The sequence below is a fragment of the Channa argus genome, chromosome 20 (assembly GCF_033026475.1).
Source record: "Channa argus isolate prfri chromosome 20, Channa argus male v1.0, whole genome shotgun sequence".
Taxonomy (NCBI): domain Eukaryota; kingdom Metazoa; phylum Chordata; class Actinopteri; order Anabantiformes; family Channidae; genus Channa; species Channa argus.
The window spans coordinates 7,266,778-7,283,401 of NC_090216.1; the positions used below are offsets into that span (position 1 = coordinate 7,266,778).

Below are 16,624 nucleotides of genomic sequence, written 5' to 3' on the forward strand. Positions count from 1 at the left end.
CTGACAGCACTGGGTGCCCTCATCAGGCTGCAGCCAACAGCATTTGGCTTGGGGTGACCCGACACTTCCCTGGAACTTCACATGTAATCTTGCCTCCAATATTACAAAGCTGCTATTAGAGCAGCAGGTAGCAAGGCTGAAGCACAGCGCTGCTCTGTAGCAGCCACTCTCATCTCAGAGAATCACAGTGATTTTTTTAGAAAGCCAGTAACTCAGCCCTAAAGAGACGCTCTAATACCTTAATAATACAGGGCTTCCTTCTGCTTCATTTAGCCACTTCACTGAAGTAGACCATAAAGGAATCATTGTTTTTTTGAGTCTGGACAGCAATAATATCCGCAAGTCTTTCAAACCTCCTTCCTCTATCTGCATATCCTGCTTCTTTTCCCATCGCCCAAACATGATCTGAAAGAACTGCTCAGCTGCAAAGAAAAACTGATTTAAGTTTTCAACAATAGCCTTTTCACACTGGACTGAGTTGGTACATTGAGTGCAGCTTTGCATGCCGCCCTGTTTTGTTACCCTCTTTAAATAAATAATCCTTGTCATGGGGGAGTGTGCCAAAGCCCCACTCAGTATTCACACCATGCCCTGGGAGAGCCCAGCAAGGTGCAGGCCTGTGGCCAGGATCTTGGGTTTCTGACTCTTCTACCACCGGACAAGACGAAGCCAATGTGCAAAACCAGAGTCATACTGCTCTGGCACCTCCATTTGTTTGCCCTACTACAGCCTCTCTCTGTGGAGTAAAATAAGTCCTTTAAATGGACAGGGAGACCTTAAAATCAACTTGATCACAGTGTGTATCATTTTAGGGATAACAGCATCAGCAGCAAACCTATTTCACTCTCAGCGTTGTCATCCCAGAAAATAGGTCCTAGCTTTCAAGCATTTCTCAGTAGAAGCGTGGCAGATAAGGCCCCTGTTATGTTCTTTCCAAATACATCACAGCTTCACTTCACAGATAACAGGATAATGAAGGCACAGACAGCCTAATGAATCCTGGATATCATTTCTCAGCACGGCCCGATAAAGTTTCTGCTCTCAAATTGTTTGAGAAACGACATCCTTTGACTCGTTATGAGCACCAGTATGGTCACCGTGTGGACTGAAGTCGTTCCACAATTTTGCTCACAGCTGGAGATGTAATTACTCTTGCTTTTTTAAAGTGTGCACTTGCTTTAGAGTCCCTCTTTTTACTGACTCGTTGCATATTTGTTGGGAACATGCTGCGTCTGTCTGTTCCAGCCTTGGTTCAGAGTCAATTATATGAACAAGTTTGAAGTAAATTCCATATATTAATGGCTTCTAACAATTTTCTAAAGAAACTATTTTCTGCTTTTTTTATTTTTTTCATATTTTCACTTATTAAAATCAATAATCAATAGCACAAACTTCTTGATTATTTAACAATTTATTCCACAAAGTACAAAACAAAGTATAAAACTCTCTGTGTTTTGCTTAGTCTTGAAGATTAGAGTGTTGTGCAAGTATGATGGTCTGTGTCTAGCCTGTGTTTTTATTTGAATGACCGTGGGTGTATTGTGCAGGAGAAGCCAGCGCTTCCACCATGTGGGATAACAATGCCTGGGTGTATTTCTATGACAACACCACAGAGGGAGAGCCTCCCTTTCTTATCCAGGACTTCATCCACGCCCTGCAACCTGATGCCCGCTTCATAGTTATGCTCAGGGATCCAGTAGAAAGGTGGGAGTAATTTTGGTTTCACTGCCTCCTACAATCTATCTAGGCTAGAATACAAGGAAGAATGCAGAGTTCTGACATGTACACCGACATTTTCCATGTTTAGAGGAAACAGAAAACCTAATCCAGATGTGCTTCCTTTTACTCAGTCTATAATCATACAAGTTTTATTATGACAGCTTTATCAGACACGTGGAAAGTTCACTGCCCTGTTAATGCCCACGAGCCAGTTTGTTTGAACTGGGATTACTTTTTGCTGCCAATGTTGATTTTTACTTCAGAGAATGTCTGAATATGCTTTCTATAATTGCCTTTGTCTATCAAATCACAGCCTGTGCAACCTTTCCTAAAAGCAATTCTACGAGAACTGATTCGTATGCTTAATTAGATTAACACTGCCATTTTTATTATGTGACACTTGTTTACAACATAGACACAGACACTGTCTAACAGCTCAGACTGAATTGTTATCGAGCATTTATATGCCTTGCATTTCCAGCAATCCCTTTTCATAAAGGTTGACATTATTCAAATAATACTTTCAAATAGTTTGGTCTTTGTAATAGTATATTGGGCAGCAAAAACCACTGACGGAATCATGAGAGCTGAGATGACCAGCGTTTTTACCAAGCTCATTTCCATCACAGTTAGGATGCTGTGTAAAATGTATTAAAAGAATACAATGATTTGCAAATTATGTGAAACCTATTTTGATTGCAAAAGGTCACGGTGCATGAAAAACAGACAATTCTATAGTGGAAATTACTGCACAGGCTAAACACCTCTGAAAAAGCCTTTGTCAGTAAACACAGTCTACCCTGTAAAAAAAAAATTAACAAGATCTAAAAATGCCTTCTCTGAGCTTGAGTTCATTAAAAAAAAAAAAAAAAAAAAAAAAAAAAGTTCACATTTATCGACTGTAGAGCGGATTATGAATGTGATTTGATTGTGACGACTGGTCGGATCTAGCTGGTCCTGGTCAGTGCCAGTCACACACTTCTGGGAATTGGGGCTGTGCCTATCAAAGTCCAGTTGTTTCTGGGCATTCGGTAAGCGTGTTACCCCCAGCTTTCTGATATCTGGTGGAGACAGTCCATCTGTGAACTGCCCAGTGTTTGAGAGGCTCTGTTATTCTTCGCTAGTCTTCCGGTGCGTATCGGCTTAGGTGAAATGGGAAGTTGTCCTGTCGCCTGATGAATCAATTATTCTTTTTGGGAATCGTGGCTCCTGGATCTTCAATACTGGAGGAGAGAGACAACTCTACATGTCCTCAGTGCAGTTTAGTATGTGAACAGTATATTAAGATCTTTGCGGCCTTCAGACATCATCTTTTTCCGTGAAGGTGTTGTTTATTTCAGCACCACATTGTGCTCATACATCAGCAGCGTGCCGCTGTTATTTAGGACCCAAAGACATTTCAATCAGTGAAAAGATATGGGGAATGTTTAAGTGAAAACTATGACAAAGGAGGCCAAAAGCTATTTGGGGGCAGCTGAAACCCTATATCAAGCAAGAATGCTTGCTTTTTTTTTTTTTCCTTAATTAAGCGGCTCGTCAAACACAGAATGTCTTTCTACCATTTACAATCAAAATTCGGTTTAAAATGATTTGCAAATCATTGTATTCTGCTTGAATTTGCATTTTATAGTTTCATGACTTTACTGGTATTGTAATTACAATGACTCTGGTGCCTAATCATGACAGAGAAAATATGGGTGAAAATAGGTACAAGCCCAGAAATACAATGAGATATATGATGTTTTTCACAAAGGTAAAATTTTAAGATCAAGCTCAGCTCCACATTTGTTTACAAAGTATCTTCGTTGTTTTTTTGTAGGCTCTACTCTGATTACCTGTACTTTGGTATAGCCAATAAATCAGCTGAGGACTTCCATGAGAAGGTTTCAGAGTCCCTGCAGTTATTTGAGGGGTGCCTTACAGAGTACACAATTCGGTCCTGTGTGTACAACACTACTGTCAACAATGCCATGCCAGTAAGTGTAACCTTCCTCCCACTTTTGTCTTGCAACCCTGCAGAAATCCAGCATTTGGTGTCCAGCTTATTAGCTGGTGGGAAGAAAGACTGAATAAAGAAGTGAAATCCACACTTCATTAGCACACGCTAAAGCATGCAGGACCTACTTTATGAAAAGGCTTGGCAACACTGTTGAACCACAGAGCAGTGCAGCATCTACAGCCTTTCTTTGGAGCACAAAACTTAGTTTACCAATGACTTGAACCTCCTCCTTTCTCACAAAACACAAAACAGACTAAGCAGTACAGCCTCCCAGTGTTTGGCCCCTGGCCAGTCTCCCCCCCCCCCACAGTGGCCAGAGGCAGACCAACTGAGAGGACAGTCAGGACTAAAAGTCCTCTTGGCTCACTGTCCAGGCTGCCTTCTTCAAAGGCCCTGCTCTTCCACTGACAAGCTTTATGGCCCTCTGGGAACTTGCACACATGTAGCATCCACCATCCACTAATACCTCCTCAGAGTTATTAGAACATGTGAAAAGCATTACAGCTGTCCGTAATCATCTGTTGTACCTGTGTCCCCTTGATAAAAGTTTCAGAGCTCAGATTAGAGTCTGGAGAAAAACAAAAAGAAAAAAAAAAAGAGTAACACAAGCACAAGAAGATGACTGACCCTCAATGCTATACCAAATTCAAAGAAAGAGTCAGTGGCCTGGTTGGTTACTTTTAATTCTGAATCGACCTTCATGGTTGATAATGGAGCAAAATGGCATAATTCCTCTGCCAGAAACAAGGCATTTTGTTTAGACCTGCTGCTAAGTAGGTTGTAACGATGCCACATCAAGCCAACAACCTTTAGTGTTACAGTAATAAATGCATAGCAACAACATACATGTAATCAAAATGTCAAATAAATTGTGAAAAAGAGACCAACCTGTTTTGTTTAACCATGAGACTTAAATCCAATTATATCAGCAACACATTCCCATTTTTGAGAAACTAGCACCAGTGAATGTCAGTTTTGCTTTACAAACTGTAATAAATTGATCACAATAATGAGTTCAAAACAAACAAAAACACAAATTGAGCATTACTCAAATCAAATGATACAAGCTAATATTCACGTGCCCACATACTGCCTAGCAATGCCCAGCTGAATGCATAGTTGAGATGAAAGAGAAAGCTGGTGGAATTCCCTCCCTCCCTCCCTCCCCCTTTACATTGCCATAAAAGAAGTTTAACCATGCGTACACCACCATGTCCCACAGCTGAGTTATTAGGATGAAGCTTGGTTATCTTGGGTTGATTATATTGTTTTATGTCCTCAGGTCAGATTGCAAGTTGGCCTGTACATTGTGTACTTAATGGACTGGCTGACTGTCTTCAGCAGAGAGCAAATTCTGGTCCTGAGGTTGGAAGACCATGCCTCAAATAGGAAATATACAATGCACAAAGTCTTTGACTTCCTTAACCTAGGTAAGTGAGCAACACATCAACATGTGATGTGATTCCCAAAAACAATACCAATAAACACATAGGGATAGACAATCCAGTAGTAAAATGCGCATCACAAACTAAAGGGAAAATATTAACTGTGTCACTATAGGAATGACATTACTCTATGAGACCACTCTCAAGTCTAGTAAAGACTGAGTGCTTTATGTTGCATTGTGATGCATTTCAACCAAAACTCTCTGCATGGAGATTTAAAAGAACAGAAATACGTTTTTCTGCTGTTGTCTGTCATGTTACAAAGGCTAGTGCATGTATCGCAATAAAATATAACTTTAAGACTTTAAAATGCTTAATGACGTAGGTCATTCTTTCCAATTATTTTTAGTACACAAATACCCCAACCAAAGTAGACATGTTCCAACCACAAAGAGAATTTTGATTATTTCTGCTTGATACACAAGTTTTTAGAACATTCTCGTTTACTGTAATTGTGCCGAGCAGAGAGTGGTGGAGAGCAGCAGGGCAGAGAAAGGAGAAGGAGAGCAGAGTTTCATTCTGGTGCTAGCTGGTGTTAAACATGGTAGTTTTAATTCATGTTCAGCACCAAAACCTCCATGATATATAGTTATATCTTTCTTACAGTTTCCATACTTCTTATCTAAAAGGGATATTTTATCTTGTGGTAAACAGCAGATTACTACAAGGGTACGCTGTACATTTGAAAGAAATGTTGGTGTATGTTTTACAGGCCCACTGACAAAAGAAATAGAGACAGAGATCACAAGAAGCCCAGCGTCAAACACCAGGAGGCCAGCTGACAAAAACCTAGGACCCATGCTGCCCATCACAAAAGAGATCCTGCGGGATTTCTACACACCATTTAATGAGAAACTGGCTGAAGTACTGCGGAATGACTCCTTCCTCTGGGAAAAGGACCCTGTCTGAACAGCCTGCCGCCCCCATTAATAAAAGAAAGCCACTGACATTACCACCAGCCCATTTGTTTGAACTTCATCTCTCAAGTGCCCATGAAGATAATTTTTTAATTTAAATTATTTTTTTAAGTTATAAAAGCAAATCTGAATCAAAGATAGAAAATAGCACAATTGTGGTGATTGCGAGTGTGTTTGTGTATGTCTGAGTGACAAAGGGTAAGTAAATACCGGAGTGACTGACATTTTGGCAGGTCTTAGCTGTGTTATTGTGACCAGGTGTTCAATATTAACTAGTGATTTCAAAATTACTGAAATAAAGTCAAGTGTTATCTTTTGAAGTTTGCTTTCATTAATTAAAAGATAGCCCGTCTCACAGAACTAAAAAATGAGGCCTAGGCTAATAGTTTATTTTTCTCCAACAAAAGTGGAACATAAATCTAAAAAGATAAAACATTTTAACTCTACTGAAAAGAAGATGAATGCCATTGTCTGGGATCAGAGCAGGAGGATCAGTGAAGCAACACCACCCCCTACTGGGAAATGTCTGCAGTTGCAACCAATCAATATTGACACAAATACATTAAATGTGGCAAACAATAATGATGGAATTCAAATAGCTTTTATATGTGACCTTCATTCAGGTCCCCTGTACCCTAACAGGACATCTAACTGGTAAGTAATTTTTCACTGAAGTAGAATGAGTCAGTTTGCTGAAAAGTAGCTTTGTTATTACTCTAAAAAAACCTTCCTATTCTCTCCTGTTGAAAGTTTGTCAAAAGCACAAAATCATTAAATCTGGCAAATAAAATCAGCAACAAGAACCATGAACAAAAAAATCAAAACAGATGCACAACAACCTAGAGAGTTACACAGGTAAAAGAACAAAAAACAGACCAACAGCAGTTTCATAAGTCGAGCAACACTGAGCAATTTGAATAAAGTAACATAATAGTTAAATACTCAAGTACCCTGGACTCACGGAATAAGCCGAAAGGACAAAAAAATACAAATAAATGTGTGCTGAAGCTGGAAGATACCAGTTATCTACACAAGAGGGCAGCCAACACTTAACACTGAAAATAACACATCTGCAGCATCAACTACATCCACATAATATTGTGTGGTGTAAAAAACACAGGTGTCCTAGTTTTGGACCCAAACAAAGAGTCAAGCCTCTTTACTCTCAACATCTATTGTTCCTCTTTAACCTACACATCAATACAAAGTGACCAAAACAATATTGGAAAGTCTCTTTTCAACTAAGTGAAAACATCACGCGAATTTACTGAAGAATGTGAGATACCAATGTTTCAGTATTAAAAAGGAAAGCCAGCTCTTTTGCAATACAACAACAACTTGATATTTTCCTTACTGAAGTCAAGGCAATCTGATATTATCTGTGTGTGTGTGTTATTTTGGGGGGGGTTGCAGGATTGCAAAGAATTTGCATATTTCTTTTTGGAACTGGACAGTGCATCCCGCAATCAAAGTCTCCAACAAATTTCCTTGGAATGCACAAATATTATCAAAGCTTCTTTCATCCTAGGCTGTGCTGTATCAGAATACCGTGACTGACAGGAAACTGGACAAACACTGCCTCTGAGAGAACCCTAGACTCCAGATACTTTAAAACACACATTTAGCCTAAACTCCCACAGTTTTGCATGTATTTACTTCCCCTCTGTTAAACTTTGGTATGGCAAAAATACAACTGTCAGCAGCGTTTTTGAAGAAACTGGCAGTTTTCTTACTGTCTGTTGGGCAAAAGAGTAAATCAGACAACTACCTCATGTATAACAGATTTATCATAGTAATTACCTGTCTGAACTCTTAGAACCATATGTTCCTCTCCAACTGCTTCAGTCTCAGTTCGCAGGGCTCCTATCTGTTCCTACAGTAAAAAAAATAAATAAATAAAAAAAATAAAACGTGTTAAGACAGACAACAGAAAAGTGGGCTGCTTGTGGAACCTTTTAATATCTTGCTGCAATGCTCTGAAATAGCCTACCCGATTATATCATGCAGTGTGACTCACCTTCAGTTGTTTTTTTTATATTTTATGTCTACAAATGATCTATTTTATTTTTCTGTGGTTACGTGTGTTCAGACACGTCTGTGTTATGATGCACGCAAGTCATTTTTGACTTGACAGATTTGACTTTTTGGCATCTGGCTCTGACCTCATCACTACTCATAACAAAACACCATAATTCAGCACAGCAGAGACCTGACAGTTGTGATAACGAACCTCATTTACACTAAGAGCCTGCAGGTAGATGTGGGGCTGGAGGTGAATATGGCACTAAAGGTTGCAGCAGCAGTAGCAGCAGGTGTGTGCAGTGAACAGAAAAGTTGCTGAACAGATGCACAGGAGCAGCATGGCCATGCAAAGGGCAAATCAGACTACAAGGGAAATGTCTAGTGAGCACCTACAATGTGCAGACTGGGCTCAACAACACCTCCAGCCATCAGTGGGAGTGAACAACTTAGTGGATTATACAAACAAATCTAAAGCCAGCAAGTTATTCATATGCAGCAACATGCTAAGGCACGTGGCATAAGATAATTATTTACAAAAATCTGATTAATGAATTCATGTAAACGTCTCTATTTGTGCTGTAGGATATCTGTGCATGACTGTCTGACAAGGGGAATAATGATTCCACAGTCGTGTATTTGTGCTTAGAACAACTAATATCTTTATAACAAGTCCATATTATTAGTTCCAAAAATGAGGCAATAACCAAGTGGGAAATATGCAGCTAATCAGTTTTTATTATCATAAATCAACAAGATGGCAACACTGCAATGCGTGTGCCAAACAGCAATATCAAGTACAACCACTAAATATAGCTTTATGTAATTTATTCTTAATTTATAGGCTGCAAATAAAATGTCTTCCCAAAAGAACAAACAACAAAATGAGAGGAGCCGCAATTATCAATCATCTAACGTTATGGCCATGTTAGCTAGTTAGCTGCCCAGCCTACAAAACAAACAAAACAATTAAAATGTAGAAACTCACCCAGTTAGGATTAAATAAGTCCTGTCATCTCAGCAACAATAAATCTTTTATTAACAGGACTCTCATGAAAAATTAAACCATTTCCGGCTTAAGTGGGAATGCAGTGCACCGTTAAGGAGTTAGCTAACAACTAGTTAGCTAGATAATAGCTGGTAACACCAACCCCGACAAGCTAATCGCGGTGGTCAAAAACAAAGGCCAAATAGCAGGTTTATATTAGCTCAGGAACTAGTCTTAAGAGCAGGTCCGAGTAAAGAAAAACATATATCAGGGAAGCAGTCCCAACAATGTCGATTTAAATTAGCCGCCGCAGTGTTCAAGGTGCGCTGCATTTAACTGGAGTGTACGCTGCAGGTTTTGGCACGTGAGCCGAGCTGCTCGGTCAAGCTACTGCCATTCAGTGTATTTTTGTCAGACAGACACAACTTTTATTGCGTTTTTATGGGGCAGGAATCTACTTCATACTTGATGCTCTACCTGTTTGATAACATTTTCACAGGCAACTTTACTTTGGGTATTTACGGTCAGAAATAGCGACATCCGCTGGTCAAATCCGGGGTAAGACATGCGAGTGGGCGAAATGAACGATCAAACGATTAAAACGATCTTTTTTTTTTTATCAGAATACAGGATGTTTTGATGCTGTCATGGGGGTTATTTAAGTTAATAAAGTCTCTATTACGAAATCAGATTACTTGTAATTAGACTCTACGTGGGTAGAAGAGAAGTACGACGATAACCTCTCTGATACGAGTGTGATCATGTGACTTCTAGCGTAGTTAAGCCCAAGTTTCTAAACCTCTTCTCGCGATACATCGGTTTTGAAAGCGCATAAAACATCACCATAATAACAACAGTATGCATTAAAGGACGCTATCTCTGGTTTTTAAATTGCTTCTTGTGGATGTTGTTTGCTTAGTACATGAAAATGAATGCCATTAAGGGGAAATACTGGGTAGGTCTGTTATCAATATATTTGTTTAACTACAAAGTATTGCCTGTACAGTCACAGCCAAAGCCTGACACTGGATTCCCTGTGCAATAAAAAAAAGGTAAGTAATAATCCATTATCTATGGAGATCTTTTAAAGACATGTATCTGTAATCCTAAGGTGACGTATGATATCATTCCTGTTGCTCAGTTGTTTTTAATTCCCCATAATAATGAACATTTTGACACAATTGTTTACCTGTCACTGCTAGCACCCTCAGATTCGGATTTTAATTTAACCTGTGATTTATAAACGGATCCTAAAAATATAATTTTGACTTCACTTGGCCATGTCTGTTATCAAAGATTCATTGAGAAGACTAACACATAGACAGAATTTATACTAACATATGCATCCAGCACAAAAAAAAAAAAAAACAAAACTTAAAAGTCTTGAATGAGGAGCATCATTTCACTGGCTGAACATTAGAGAAGCTGGTCAAGGCTGGTCAAAGCTACCAGCTCTGGGTAAGCTATGAACTGGGGATTTGGCAGAAAGGTATATTTCCACACTGTCTTTTTCCACCACATTTCTTTCGCCTCCTCATCAAGTCTTTCTTAAGAGCTGTTCTTTCTCATCTCACTTTAGCACTCTGTCAAAAGAAACTTTAATGAAATTCCATTGTGGCATGGAACTACTTAATGGGAGGGACATTTGGCATTGGCCTCTAAAGTTATGCCTGAGTAAAAGACCTTTGACCATCACAGTAAGGTCAGAAAATGGTGCCAGGGCCACCAACAAAGTGAAAACCACATCTCCTGTTTCTAATAAAAAATAAAAAATAAATTCTTCTGAACTACAGCCCTGTGTCCCATTATTGACAGTGATTAATGGATGTTTTTTGAGATAACAAGAAAGAAATATCTGGATAAACAAGTTTATGCAACAAACATTTGTAATCCATCATGGTGATTGAATGCTCTGATAGTCTGCCAATTATATTGCCAATTATGAGGCTGTGTGAGGCCCAGTCCTGGGCACTGATGATGCAGTGAGCAAGGAATGAAGGAAACAAAGAGCTCTTAACCCAATCTGCAACCTGGGTTGGGTGAGATTATCAAGAGGATTATTTAGACAGTAATTAACTCATTTATGATTCTTCTATTTTAGATTGCGCACAGTAATCTGAATGCAAGCAGAAAAGTACTGTAAACCCAGTTCTGTTGTCTGTCTTAACATTTGTGGGATGTTCAGGGTTCCGCCTAAAACATCTGTTTGTGACATACAGTGCTATGTGGTTTTATCTGTTTTGGACACATATTTTACAGAGAGAACTAGTCCTTGGCAAAGCTAGCGATTACTGATTGCACGTCTTATTTCTGCACACAGTCCAAGCTAGGCTATGGCGCCGATGTGATGGCCTTGTCAAACAGCTTGCAGTTATTTTTATTTATTTGGTCAGTAAGCATCTCCATGCTGTTGTAAAGATTGTTGCCCAGTCTCCTTTTAAAATGCACATATATGTTTTTGGTAGGCCCTGCCTCCAAAATTAAAGGAAACCAACATCTCTTAACCTCATTCAATCCTTTCCATGCATGTTTGCGTCCTAATTATTTGTCCTAACAGATTTGATCAGTTCTGGCAAGTCTCCACATGCCTGAGTCTATCTATTCAGCTTTTGAAAATGAAAGATGTGATAAACAAGATGTTCCTTCTTTGTTTTTTCTGCCCTTCCAGGCCTCTTGTGTCCTTGCAGTTGTGTCATCGTTCAACAGGGTTCAGCATATCCAGTGTCATTGCTCTGCATTAGCATCACCTCAGACTCTAGCCAAGAGTCCAGACAGTTCAGAATTCTAATGTGGATACATCTGTTCTTGGGTGGACCATTTCCTCGAAGTAGCAAAATGGCCAGATGTCTTTCAGCATGTCCATATATGGGATGGTTTCCTACAGTAGCTGTATTATTAAATCCATTATGATTGGAAATCATTAGTGTTTAAATGCTTGACAGTTATTGTATGTTGTTACCAAGTGAGTAATAGATAATGATTTTTACTTCCCTAAGAAACCACCGAAAACGTAAATGTTAGTACAGTAAAAAAACTTGCCAATAAAGACAGCACAGCGGCTCATGTTGCATCAGCTTATAATAAATTGCATTTCATGCTGCTCATTCAAGCTTCCATCAGGAATAACTTGCCATTCATACTAAAAAATGTCACTCTTAGTTGATACAAACATCTGGTCCAATATGGCCACTGGAACCTGCCCCAGCCACTGTAATGGTGGACAACGAATTAGAAACACAGGTGTTCAGGAAGGAAGTATTTCCAGGGAGGACTCTAAGGGCAGCTGTCCTGAAACGCACCGGGATCCAGGCCACTGTGCAGTAAAACTGACACTGTTACCAAGCAGCTTGAGGTCTAAGTGTGTGATAAACAGATAAAGAGCCATTTCATTACTCAAAGGTCTCCAAAGATATGACATTTGCTGCGGCCTCTCCAAAAAACGAGTAATAATAAATTGTGCACAAATTGTAAAACCGTGACAAATGTAATGGTTTCTTCGGGGACATTAAACTACATTTATTATTGGACAGAGCTGACACAGAAGTAGAAAACCATGAAAGTAGGTTAAAGCCAGCATTAAATACAGCTGAAGTTTTTTGTCTCATTTGGCCTGAATATGTACTGTAACTCGCTGCACATGCTGACAAGTTATTATTCGAATAGTTTATCAGTAAAATGATTTAACAAAAGGTAACTCTGACAGATTAGTGAATTTGAATCAGAAATCGTTAGGCCTAAAACCTGTATTTACTGGTTGTTTGGCCACATGCTGATGCTGTATTATTGCTTTAAGGTCGACGTGGCCAAGTAGTTTCAGCAACGTTATCGGCTTATTTGGAGTCGTGTTCCTGAATTTATAGCTTATCTAATTTTCACTCTACTCTTTTAGCACCCCACAAACTCTTGAGGGATATGACTGTCTCTTTAGTTGCTAAATTCTCCAATATGTTCACCAGCCCATTCCTACAATCAGTTATAGCTGATGAAATGCTTCATGTATAAAATTGCTCGAAGTACAAAATTCTCCCTACACATATTTAGCATTTTACACAAGACTTAACATGAAAATAACAGCCACAGGGTGCTGCGGCCTTTAAATATCCCTGCAATCACAGCTCCAACTTTATGTAAGTTAAACATTTTCTCTCTTGACTTAATAATTAATCACCGGCTGTACTTCAAGGGTTGTCTTCATTAACTAGAAATGGTTCTACACAACTGCAATTTAAGAAAATACCATGTTTGACACTGTTTTGATTCTTCGTGATCTCAACTAATCCAGAAGAGAGAAAAACATCTTAACAAAACCTCCACTGAAATCCACCTGAGCACCAGTCCCCAACAAATTAACAAATTATCACCTAATATGTGTCCTACCACTTTAGTAAAGTGACAACACTGCATCTATAAAAACAACTGGGGATTTCTGAGGACGACACTGCAATAACATAAGGCTCAAAGAATACTGCTCTGCATGTGTGCTAGCCCAGCGAATTGACCATCACCACAGTTTCCATGGACACAGGAGAAAAGCTGCTAAGATCACCAGCCTTTTACCTTTCTTTTTGATCCCACAGTTGTTGGAAATGTTCACAGGAATAACTGAGCCAAGTTGAAGTCAACACAACTACAGCTGTCCACAAATAGATATATTTTGTTAGTATGTTTACAATACAAAAGATTTGAATTATGTAATCTGATGCAATCATCAATTTTGCTTGATTTCTGCATATAATCATTATGACCTACCTTTCAAACCTCCAACCTTCCTTGTCTATGTCATTCAGATGTACACGGCACCACCTTTAAACTCAGAAAATGACACATTTAATATCATTCTTGTGTGTCAGCACATTTCCCTTTCAGAATGAATTGATCAGAGATTTAGGCTGCCCATTTAGCTCCATCTTGAATATTAATACCAAGAGTAGAGATTTACACACAATGAATGCTTTGAACTAATAAATCCATGGTTGCAATATGCCAAGTTTTGGATCCATAAATGTTTCATGTTACATTTTGGTAGACATGTAAATAAATTAACAAGGTGCCAAATTGTTTATCCTCATTAAACTCTTAACATTAGAATTTACAAGAAATATTGGCCACAAGCCATTGGCCACTGTTTCATATGCCTAAGGTTGTAGTTGAAGGGTAATTACAAAATCAGTATTTGTATGCATACATTTTCATCTGTGTGTACAGCCAATATGAAATAACAAATGTTTCATGCAAAAAGCTAAGAAGCGTACATTTTCAAGCCACATAAGTTAATAACAACTTTGTTTTTGAATAAAAAGCAAAGGGAGTATTTCTCACCTTAAGTCCCAATCATCACAGACCACACATTGGTTGTCTGGGAAAACTTGCCCTTGCATGTCCTGTTGAGCTGTGTATAACCCATTATAAAATACACTATTCTTTACAGCCTCAGATTCTCTATCTCAGTTCTCTTTTTCATCAATTACAAGGTGGCAAAACAGCCACCGTGAGGCCACTGGGCCTCTAACGTGTCACACTTGGCACTGACATCCAATTAATAAGAATCCAACCGGGGACTTCTTCCCTATAAGACACTATGAAGAGAATCAGGAGCCACCACTCTCAAACCCTGCGTGTTCTTCACTGAGAAAGACAGATATTGTCACAACATCCCTGCCATAAGCTGTGTGCTTCACAGCCTGATAAGCGATGGTTTGGCCGAGGTACTTTAGACCACAGCAGGTAGTTTGATGCAGACATCGTGGCTGTTTCAGTGACCACGTCTAAAAAGCAATTTCATGATTAAATAAATGTTGTGTGTAACTTCTTCTGCATATATGCAGTGGTAAAGATCACACTATTGTCATAAACAGAGCTCTTTCTCTATAAGCTATAAGCTTCCTAAAAACTTACTTTGGTTGAAAAAAATAAAAAAGTCGGTATATTGAGATACCAAATACAATCTTGCGTATATTTATGAGAAAAACAGAAAAACAGAAAACAAACACATTTTTCATTCCATTGAGGTGTGTCTGATGTTTTTTTAAGTACCTTAACTGGTTGCGCTGCTTCTGCAATAATTTGATGGCACCATCTGGATAATGAACACCATCAACGCACCCAACGCATAATGCATGTGAAATTGCATTCATATTGTCTTATGCAGATTTTCTGAAAATACAGGCTGCACTCCACACAGTATGGCTGCGTGGACTATAGCTACACAGTCTTTCTAAAAGGTGACAACATGGCGACAAGTTAGTTGGAGGCAATATATCTCATTGAGGCTTAACCTTTAGGATGAAACACCTAATGTGTATTAGCAAATCCGCTGTAAAATGTGCTGGGACAAGTTGGACAACAGAAAGATAAGACAGAAAGCCTGTGTTCATGCAGCACTTTCTCGACACAGGATTGTTTTAGAAGTCCTTTACTGTGCCATGAAGTAATCACTACTGTAATTTAGACCTGTAAATCTGCAAATCCATATTTTAGCTAGAGTGCAGTCATACATTTAGAGACACTCAACACTCTCATATGTTTTAAGGTGTGAAGGGAGTTGGTATATTTCATGTGGTAAAACCTCACTCACATCTGCCTTCCTCTCTTCAATCTCTTCGATTTCCTCCTTCTTCCTACTCCCAGACACTTCGGGATGGGTGTAGCCTAGATGACGAGTGGGTGAACAGTGAATGCCTGCCTAGCTGCTGAAAGATTGTGTCAGTCGAGCATGGAGTCTTCCAGCCTCGAAGCTGTCCACCCACTGCAGTTCCTGTTCCTTTGTGATGAGCCTGCAGCATCAACCTCCTTTAGCCTACATTCAGAGTAGCTCTCTGAGTTTCAGGTGTAAAGGCTGATCTTTATGCAACTTTTTGTCAGACTCCATCTGCATTATTTAAAATATGTGTAATGAGCCAGTACATTTAAATTGGACAGCATCCAGGCAGCAGGCTTGTTAGGGGATTACTAACCTTATTCTTAGTTTGTCTTGCCTCGGGTTGATGAAATGTCAAAAGCTGTACTTATTAAAAGTGCAAATGCTCTGTGGAATCATTACTCCTCATGACTGAATCTTTTGAGCACAGGGAAAGACATGTTTCTGGTTAGCAATGACTGCGAATGCTCCCTGTACCAGCGATAACATGTTGGAATCCTTATATTTCACCCGAAAAACACACTTTTAGGTGAATCAATATGTTTTTAATCAGATATGTCTCTTTGACTCTTGGTTTTAGGATTTATATTTTTCCTTGTAAAAGCTGAGGCTGCAGTAGTCATGTGTGTGAGGGAGACAGGAAAAAAGAGAGGAAAACTTCACGAGGAGCAGACAGCGCTGATGTGATGAGCCGTGACACACATGGGCAACACTCCAGCCCTGTGTTGGAACATGCCTTGGTGCTCCGCTGAGAGATGGTTTAGTAATATATCAGGCTGCTTGTTAATGTGTAAATTACGGCAAAGTTAAATCTGGTTTTGACTCAAATGAGAGAAAATCCTCAGCAAATAAGACAGCTTCAAGAGGAGCATTAAGTTATTTATCCTTCCTGGTAGAGAG

At 39.2% G+C, this 16,624-nt stretch overlaps 1 protein-coding gene across 2 annotated transcripts in view; it reads left to right on the forward strand.

Annotated features, from left to right (window-relative positions):
• Positions 1 to 6,400, forward strand: part of LOC137105946 (carbohydrate sulfotransferase 15-like) — a 31,472-nt gene extending 25,072 nt beyond the window's left edge. For both annotated transcript variants that reach the window (XM_067488796.1, XM_067488795.1), the window contains 4 exons: positions 1,548 to 1,704; positions 3,539 to 3,695; positions 5,001 to 5,148; positions 5,876 to 6,400. In XM_067488796.1, coding sequence (XP_067344897.1) covers positions 1,548 to 1,704; positions 3,539 to 3,695; positions 5,001 to 5,148; positions 5,876 to 6,072 — 659 coding nt within the window. In that variant the 3' untranslated portion in view covers positions 6,073 to 6,400. The remainder of the gene's footprint in view (positions 1 to 1,547; positions 1,705 to 3,538; positions 3,696 to 5,000; positions 5,149 to 5,875) is intronic.
• Positions 6,401 to 16,624: the final 10,224 nt, after the last annotated feature.